At 44.4% G+C, this 10,038-nt stretch overlaps 1 protein-coding gene across 1 annotated transcript in view; it reads left to right on the plus strand.

Annotated features, from left to right (window-relative positions):
• The window catches only part of B3GLCT (beta 3-glucosyltransferase), a 120,810-nt gene that overhangs the window by 23,404 nt on the left and 87,368 nt on the right, over positions 1-10,038 (plus strand). Inside the window, exon 3 of the mRNA XM_014548535.1 lies at positions 667-776. Coding sequence (XP_014404021.1) covers positions 667-776 — 110 coding nt within the window. The remainder of the gene's footprint in view (positions 1-666; positions 777-10,038) is intronic.

Genomic DNA, 10,038 nt, shown 5'->3' on the forward strand with positions numbered 1-10,038 from the left:
AGCAACATTACAGTTATTAAGTAGCAACAAAAATAATTTTATGGTTCGGTCACAACATGAGGAACTGTGTTTAAAGGGCCAGAAGGTTGAGAACCACTGTTCTATAAGGACACCAAATATATTGGATCAAGGCACACTTTAACTTGATCTCTGTAAAGACCAAGTTCCAAATAAGGTCACATTCTCAGATCCTGGGGGTTAGGACTTCAATCTAAGAAGTTTGGGGACGTAATTCAACCATAACAGGTAACAGCACAGTGTAGGATTATGTGTGAGTTATTAAAAGGCTACTTGCAAACAAGATTTTTCAGCTTCTAGGGAGGTAGTGTTCTAGACGTTTTCACACTTTCCTGTGTTTACAGTCATTCTTTTTGACAGAGGCAGGACAAATCCATAGTTGGTTACCATAGACTTGGTCCAGTACAGTGAGCTTATTTACTTGCTAACTTCTGGGAAAGAAATATTGGAGATCAACTTCAAAAGATATTTTATCACTAGAATTATATATAAATTGAGTTTTCCTTTTAAGAGTTTATTTCCTGCAGGCTTATCTTGTAGCAGGGGTTGGGGGTGGGGGGTGGGGACAGAGAGTTTAAACTTGTTTTCAAGATCATTTCAGTTGTCAAAAAATAAATACCTGAAAACTTTTTTCTTTTTTGGTTCTAGATTTGAAAGGAATTGTGTTTGTCATCCAGAGTCAAAGTAATTCTTTTCATGTAAAAAGAGCAGAAGAGTTAAGAAAAAGCATCTTACAGCAAGCTGCAGATCTTACCCGGGTATGTCAAAATAGCTTAGGATGTCTGCTAATTATTTATTCATTGATATGTTTATGTTTTCCAAAGCTCTTGGTTTGTAGAGAATCAGTTTTATTTAGATGAGAATAACTCTTTTGACTTGTTTTGCTTATTTAATATTGACTATTTATGGTTTAAAATGTGCTAGTTAATTGCTAATGCTCAAAGCATCATAGTCTAAATTATTATATATATTTTCTAATTTAGGAGGATTATATAATTGTATATGACTATTGTGGTTTTGTAATAAAGTATGATACAAAGAAGAAATAACTGTTTTAAAGCAGAGCTTACAATAGTAGAGATAATTAATGTTCAAAATTTTGGTAGCAAGTTCTAAGGAAATTATCATATTGAAATAACATTTACATTAACCTCAATGTGATGTTTCCTCTGTGAGTATCTTAATCTGTTTTTAATTAGACATTATTAATTGAACTTTTGATTTGATTGTAATGTATTTTCTGAGAAGGATCATGGAGAGAAAGATTGACATATACAGGTACATTTTGATAAAGTTTAAAATAGGCATGAACTGAATTTAATGCTGGAGGTTTGGGGCAAAGGAAAATCTGCTTTCTTGTGCTGCCATATAGGTGTTTTCCTCTTTGGCCAAGCGGAAAAAAATTCCTCCATGCCTGCTACTCCATACTACAAAAATACTACAGAAGTGTTTAACCCTGGCCGGTTTGGCTCAGTGGTTTGAGCATTGGCCCACAGACCTCAGGCCCGCAGACCTCAGGTTCGACTCACGTGTACCTTAGTTGCAGGTTCCCCAGCCCCAGTAGGGGCACTTGTGGGAGGCAACCAATTGATGTGTCTCTCTCACATGGATGTTTCTCTCTTTCTCTCTCCCTCTCTTCCACTCTCTCTAGAAATCAATGGAAAAAATATCCTAGGGTGAGGATTAAAAAAAAGGCAGAAGTTCTTGTCTGCAGAAGAACTCTGACAGGAGATGTATGTTTGATGGATTGCTGTCCTTCTGTTGGTGGGGGCTGGGAAATAGAGGGTTGGACATAGCAGTGGAAAAATTAGCCACGTTAGTGAGATTCAAGACTGAGATTAAGCTTTATTGTGCTTTATCTTGAAATGGTTTACATATAAAATTTATCCAACCTCTCCACATCCTTGCAAGGACAGGTCCTTGGCTCCTCTGCTTTGAGCATCACACCTTCTAAGTGGGAAGAAACAATTGCCCGCTTTTTTTTTTTTTTTTTTTTTTTTTTGTGATTGGAGCTAGGAGCAGCTTGATGAGTTTGAAATTCTTCTTTGTCTGGAAACCCAGCTTTTAGAGATTTTCTTCTATAAACCTGTTATGATTTCATCAGAAAGGCAGACATGCTGCCCTCTTGACTGATTTGGCATCTTCCTCTTGCTCCATGGAGCCCTAACGGAGTGGACAAAGGAGGCTACTATGGGGATGAAGGTGGCCAGTAGCCCCCATAGTCCCTCTGTTGGATCCCAGCAAGTATTAAAGAATGTAGCTCCATTGAACTATAGCAATTACCCCATGCTCAGTAATCAGGGATGAGGTGCTAGGAAAATACTATCTCACAATTAAGTGAATCTTGGAGAGATAATATGGAAAAGAACCAGAAAATTCATTCGCACATACACCAGAACAATGACTTAAGGAAGTTGGAGATTGACGTCCCCTCCCAAACAGTGCAGCTATGGGTGGGCCAGCGGCTGGCAGCTCTTCTCCAGGGTCCTCCGTCTCATTACTTTGTCATGGGCTAATGTGTCCTCATCTGCACGATGGAAGCTGACTCCCCACCATTGCATCTGCGTGCCAGTGTGTGGAGGGCAAGCGGCTTTCTTCTGAGGATGTGACCTGACAAACCGTTGTCCAGAACGTAATCACCTGCGCATACCTTGGCTGGGAAAGGTCATGTCTAGTTGGGTGGCCTTGGATCCAGACAAACTTAAGGGATTCTACTCACCAAACAGAAGAAGGTAGGAGTGAAGACTCAGACAAATTGACATCTCTGCTCAATCTGGATTTCATTTACATGTCAGGGACTTGCCTAGTCTATGGAGGAATTTATCTGTGAGCCTCTCATTCACTTATTCAGTCTTGATAGAGCTACTGTGGGCAAAGTACTGGGTGTTCAAGGATCAGCAAGCCAAGATCCTTGTACTGGAAGAACCCACAGTCCAGCAGAGGAGACGGGTTCATAAATGGGCAATTTTAAAGCAGAGTGGCAGTGCAGACACAGAAAGACATGGTTCTGCTTATATGTGGTATCTAAAATAGTCAAATCCATAGAATCAAAGACGGAAGGGTTTTACCAGGGGCCGTGGCTGGGAGGGGGAATGAGGAGTTATCAATAGGCATAAAGTTTTAGTTAAATCAGATGGATAAGCTCCAGAGATCCGAATTACAAAATTGTCCTTTCAGCCAACAGTCTTATGTTGTATGCCTAAATTTGTTAAGAGGATCTGAGAGCTCATCTATACTAATAAAAGCCTAGGTGGTCCTTGCACCCTCGTGTGCAACATTGTCACAAGATGGCTGCCACAAAGATGACCACCACAAGATGGCTGCATGCACAGCGGAGGCAGGGCCTGGTGGCCGCTCTGCACGGTGAGGCCTGGGGGTCCTGTGGCTCCGTGCTGCGTGGGCAATCAGGCCGGCAGGGGAGGGCAGTTGGGGGTGATCAGGCCAGCAGGGGAGCAGTTAGGTGTCAATCAGGCTGTCAGGGGAGCGGTTAGGTGGCAATCAGGCTGGCAGACAGAAGCGGTTAGGGGCACTCAGGCAGGCAGGCGAGTGGTTAGGAGCCATCAGTCCCGGATTGTGAGAGGGATGCCCAACTGCCAGTTTAGGCCCAATCCCTGTGGCAGTTGGACATCCCCCGAGGGGTCCCAGATTGGAGAGGGTGCAGCCTGAGTCTAGAGACCCCTACCCCCCATGCACGAATTTCATGCACCGGGCCTCTAGTATTAAATAAAAAAATCGGTGGTAGGTAGGTTGGGAGGGGGTGGGAGTGGGGAGGGCTTTCTAGGTGGACAGCCAGGTAAAGGCAGCCAGGTGAGAAGCAGGAGCATGGTGTATGAGGACCTTGCCTGTCGCCCTGGGTGGGTTTAAAGGGGGAGGTGGGCATGTAGGCAGCTGGCCTGGCAGGGAGCTCGGAGCCTGGCCATGGACATGCTGTGTGTTCTTGTGGATCCAGGCCTTTCTTGGGGCTTTACTGGCACTCTGAGAGATTTCTTCGATGTCCTCCTGGCACTAGGTATAGGAGCAACCCCTAGTCCCTGTACTAACAGTATTCCCTGTTGAGAATTACTGTTAGGGAGAGTGCCTAGGGCTGTGGTCAGCAAACTGCGGCTCGACAAACCGCGGTTCGCAAGCCACATGCGGCTCTTTGGCCCCTTCCGTGTGGCTCTTCCACAAAATACTGGCTCTTCCACAAAATACCGACTTCTGTGCATGGGCCACGAAGTTTCAATCACACTGTATGTGCGCTCTGCATGTGGTATTTTGTGGAAGAGCCACACCGAAGGGGCCAAAGAGCTGCATGTGGCTCGCGAGCCGCGGTTTGCTGACCATGGTCCTAGGGTGTTGACCTGCTCAGATTTTCATTTTAAAACTCTTACTGGTGGCTGTGAGGAGGGCAGCTTTAAGAGAGCCAAGAGTGGAGTGGGAGCCTAATCCTAAGGCCCTTGGACTCATCCGGGGCAATGCTGCCCAAAGTGGGAGCACAGACCCTCCTTCGTCACAGGCAGTTTAAGGAGCACTGGACTGCCGTGAGGGACGGCAGGGGTGAATGTGGGCCAGAATTGGAGGAGATTGGGCCCATGTGAGGCTGAAGGAGAAGTCAGGACAGGCATCGAACTAGGACTGAGGTGGGGTGGGGTGGGGCCACCATCTGAGGCTGAGGCTGAGGCTGATCAATTTGCAGGTTATGGGGTGCAGATGACCAAGATTTTGTAGATGAAATCTGAGGTAGAGGTTATCAGTGGCTAGGAGCTACATATTTGTTTGAAGCTCAGGAGGAAGGTTTTGGCCCAAGATGGCTGTTTTGGGAGTTGGCAGCATTCATAGGTAGTGACTGAAAGCTGGAACCAAGGAAGCAGTGGGACCCTGGGGGACTCTGGGGAACCCACATCCTGGGGCTGGTCAGGACATGAGCAGCCCTCTCTGGATACAGAGAGAAGGTGCCTCATGTTACGTCAGAGAACCTGAGCCTTGTTTGGACTTAGACTGAGGTGGGGTGGGGTGGGGCCACCATCTGAGGCTGAGGCTGATCAATTTGCAGGTTATGGGGTGCAGATAACCAAGATTTTGTAGATGAAATCTGAGGTAGAGGTTATCAGTGGCTAGGAGCTACATATTTGTTTGAAGCTCAGGAGGAAGGTTTTGGCCCAAGATGGCTGTTTTGGGAGTTAGCAGCATTCATAGGTAGTGACTGAAAGCTGGAACCAAGGAAGCAGTGGGACCCTGGGGGACTCTGGGGAACCCACATCCTGGGGCTGGTCAGGACATGAGCAGCCCTCTCTGGATACAGAGAGAAGGTGCCTCATGTTACGTCAGAGAACCTGAGCCTTGCACACAGTTCTGTCCCCAGGGAGGACTGGTGGGAGGGTCTCAAACTGTCCATGTGACTGGGCTGTCTGTGTGGACTACTGCCTATGCCAGGGGTCCTCAAACTTTTTAAACAGGGGGCCAGTTCACTGTCCCTCAGACCGTTGGAGGGCTGGACTATAGTTTAAAAAAAAACTATGAACAAATTCCTATGCACACTGCACATATCTTATTTTGAAGTAAAAAAACAAAACGGGAACAAATACAATATTTGTATTTTCATGTGGCCCGCGGGCCGTAGTTTGAGGACCCCTGGCCTATGCCCTCACATCAGCAGGTGTCCCACCCACTGTTTTCTTGTTGCTGGTGCCACTGTTACTGTTGTTATTTTTAATTATGATTAAAAAAACATACAACATAACATTTGCCATCTTAATCATTTTTAAGTATACAATATTATAGTGTAAAGTACCTTTACGTTGTGCAACCCATTTCCAGAACTTTTTAACCTTCACAACTGAAACTCTGTCCCCCTTCTTCAGCCCCAGCACCTACCATCCTTTCTGTCTCTATGGATCTGACTTCTCTAGGGACCTCTTATAAATAGAATCATACACTTCTCATGATTGGTTTCTTTCACTCAGCATAATGGCCTTCAGGCCCATCCATCCTCAAGGTTGTAGCCTGTGGCTGCATGTTGTTATCACCGTTATTTTGATGAACTTTCTTCCATGAGCTTTCTTCCATGTCCTACTGGTAAACTTGGTGCTCATTTGAGGCCCCAAGGTGGGCGCCCTGTGTGTCCTTGGTCCTCTAGGGCACTGTCCTGCCTCAGAGTCAGAAGGAAGGGAGATCCCTGTGCTCCTCCCTGTATCCCCCAGGGCACTTAGGACGCCAAACACATCAGCAACTGTATTGTCACTGAGGCGTTTTTCTCAGCTTCTAAAATATGGAGAACAGCTTTGTTCATCGGAAATAGTTAAACTTTTCTTGCACTTTATTCTGTGCTTATTTATTAGTTTGTGTGCATATACCTAATGTTATTGTCCTTGATATTTACGACAGCCTGTTTTGTAGGTGACCCAGTTGACCACTAGGTGGCAATATTGGTTTTACATTTAAATACATTTTAAGCAATCTCATTAGTAAATCCCCTGTCCCCCAGCATTTAGTTTCTGTGATAATAAATGGAATATGAACTAAAGCAGTAAGGGAGCCTCTCTTTAATGACAAGATAGCACAGTTTTCTTATTCTGAAATTCTTCTAATGCCCAAGTATAGTCAAGAACCTAACGTTGATAGGTTCTTGGGAACTGTGATTTTAAGAGAAGCGACGTTTAATGAAACCAGTTTCACCCGAGGCTAATTGATAGAAACAAGTGTTACATTTACATTTCTATGGCATATTTTTGGTCACAAAAACATCACCAGACTTCTAAATAAAGACCCCACACTCTTCTAATACTGAGATCAAGGTGAGCTATATACCCATTTAAGAAAGATGAATAAAAAATGAGGTAGTGATTTTCCATCCCACTTATTCTAGTTCTGGGTCTCAGCAGCTTAGTGCACAAGGTGGGACCCACCCTGGACAAGACACCCTTCCATTGTGACCCTCACTCACACCCATGCTCACACTCCCTCAGACTGGGACAATGTAGACACGTCAGCTAACCAAGCAGGCACATCTTTGGGATGTGGGAGGAAACTGGAAGGCAAGGAGAAAACCCACGAAAAATGGGGAGAAAATATCAACTCTACACAGACAGTAGCCCTGATGGGAATCAATTTTTTTTCCTCATCAGTGTTATAACAAAATAACATTGAATGAATGATGTTATTTGAGGACCTGTTTTAGTTATGACAAAACTTTAACCCTTGGATTTAATTCACTCGCAAGATCCAGAGTGTCCTGTTAAGATTTAGATCATTTTATGTTTGGGTTAACAAGTCTTTTGGTAGTTCAAATGGCCAGAAAGATTTTGGAGTGGGCAACTAAACTTAATACTGTTTCCTTTTTTTCTCTTTATAGAATTTTTATGCTATATATGTGATTAAAAGTTGAATTTATCCCATGAATAGTATTTTAGAGATTCAAAGATTATTGATGACTAACATAGGATCTGCAGACAATACTTGGGGTAACAATGAGATACCCTGATCTAGAACTGCTAGTACATGAAACTAGAAAAGATGAACTAACTAGAGAGAACTAAATGCTGAGATGCACAAAACTAGGGAGGCAAAGTCCTTCTAAGAGGCAGCTGTGGCCCCTAGTTAAAACTTAATTAGAACTTGTTTTAAGAAATTTACATATTCTCTAGAAAGAATGGACAGCTCATTCAGGAGCCGAAGAAATAGATTCTGAGGCGGAAGATGTCAGGATGTCCCCAGCACTGTGGCGGGGAGCGTTCTGGTTCCTTTAAGGGACAGTCCCAAGGGTTGGCAGGTGTGTAATGGACCTCTGATGGAATAGGCCGTCCCCTGGGACCTGACCACAAAGTCTTCATGTGGCAACTTTGGGTTTCTCCATCGATTAACCCACCATGAGCAGTCACAAAAGTGGTTTAGTGAGGGAGGAGCTCACAGTAAGTTTTATCATTTGAATATTTATCTTATAGCCCTGAATATTTATTCCTCCCATCTGATCAGGTGTCTAGAATTGCTGTTTATTTATTCATTACTTTTTGTCAGGTTGCACTTGACTCCAATATCTGCCCAAACAATTAAGGCGCAAGAATGAAATGGTTTCTGTGATTATGCATCTGCTTCTAGCTGTTCTTTCTGACTTGGCAAGTAATTAATTACCTGTGCCTATGTTGCCTCAAGGTGCTAAAATGTGGTCTTATTAAAAACACAAACATGGCTCTGGCCAGTATTGCTAAGTAGTTAAAACTTTGGCCTGAGCACCAAAGGGTCTTGGGTTCAATTCCCAGTCAAGTGCATGTACCTCAGTTGCTGGTTCCATCCTCGACCCCGGGGTGCATGTGGGAGGCAACCAATTGATGTCTCTCTCTCTCATGGATGTCTCTCTCTCTCTGTCTCTCTCTTCTCCACCCCCTCCCCTTCCACGTTCTCTAAAAATCAATGGAATAATATCCCCAGGTGAGGATTAAAAACAACAAAAAAAATCCAGAAACATTTTTTATCCTTATAATGCGTAAATATACAACTTTTTTTAAATATCCCACTTTCAATGTGAAATTTAATACTGCACTTAGAGCCGTTACAAGAGTGGTGTAACTATTTCCTTCATTTTCTGAAATAACTAGAGGCCCAGTGCACGAAATTTGTGCACTGGGGGGGGGTGTCCCTCAGCCCAGCCTGCACCCTCTCTAATCTGGGACCCCTCGGGGGATTTCCGACTGCCATCAGTCGGCCATCCCTCTCACAATCCGGGACTGCTGGCTCCCAACCACTCGCCTGCCTGCCTGCCTGTTTGCCCCTAACCGCTTCTGCCTGCCAGCCTGATAGACACCTAACTGCTCCCCTGCAGGCCCAATCGCCCCCAACTGCCCTCCCATGCTGGCCTGGTTGCCCCCAACTGCCCTCCTCTGCCAGCCTGGTTCCCCCCAACTGCACTCCCTCCCCTGCAGGCCTGGTCACCCCCAACTGCCCTCCTCTGCTGGTCTGGTCACCCCCAACTACCCTCCTCTGCTGGCCTGGTCGCCCCTAACTGCCCTCCCTTGCCGGCCATCTTGTGACTACATGGGGACTGCCATCTTTGACCACATGGGGGTGGCTGTCTTGTGTGAGGGTGTGATGGTCAATTTGTATATTACCTCTTTATTATATAGGATTGGGGTAATTGTAAGTTGTCACTCCCATCTCCATGTTTTTGGTTTTTTTTCACTTTTCAGGACTGTACTTTTTTTTGAAATCTTTATTGTTGAGATTATTACATATGTCCCTCTTTTTCCCCCCCCATAGCTCCTCTCCACCTGGTTCCCACCCCACCCCAGGCCCTTGCCACCCTATTGTCTGTGTCCATACGTACTGCATACATGCCTATAAGATCATTGTCTAATCTCTTCCCGCACCCCCCACAACCCCTCCCTCTGAGAATCGTCATTCTGTTCCATTTCCATGCCCCTGATTCTATTCCGTTCACCAGTTTATTCTGTTCATCAGATTCTTTATTCATTTGATTTTTAGATTCACTTGTTGATAGATATGTATTTGTTATCACTTTGTTCATAATGTTTTATCTTTACCTTTTTCTTCTTCTTCTTCCTCTTCTTAGAGAATACACTTCAGCATTTCATATAATACTGGTTTGGTGGTGATGAACTCCTTTAGCTTTTTCTTGTCTGTGAAGTTCTTTATCTGACCATCTATTCTAAATGATAGCTTTGTTGGTTAGAGTATTCTTGGTTGAAGTTCTTGCTATTCATCACTTTGAATATTTCTATCCACTCCCTTCTGGCCTGCATAGTTTCTGTTGAGAAATCAGCTGACAGTAATATGGGTACTCCCTTGTAGGTAACTGTTTTTTTCTTGCTGATTTTAAGATTCCTTCTTTGTCTTTTGCTCTTGGCATTTTAATTATGATATGTCTTTGTGTGGTCCTCTTTGGATTCCTCTTGTTTGGGGTTCTCTGCGCTTCCTGGACTTGTAAGTCTATTTCTTTCACCAGGTAGGGGAAGTTTTCTGTCATTATTTCTTCAAATAGGTTTTCAATATCTTGCTCTCTCTCTTCTTCTGGCACCCCTATAATTC

Source organism: Myotis brandtii, unplaced genomic scaffold (genome assembly GCF_000412655.1).
Source record: "Myotis brandtii unplaced genomic scaffold, ASM41265v1 scaffold513, whole genome shotgun sequence".
NCBI classification, from domain to species: Eukaryota; Metazoa; Chordata; class Mammalia; order Chiroptera; family Vespertilionidae; genus Myotis; species Myotis brandtii.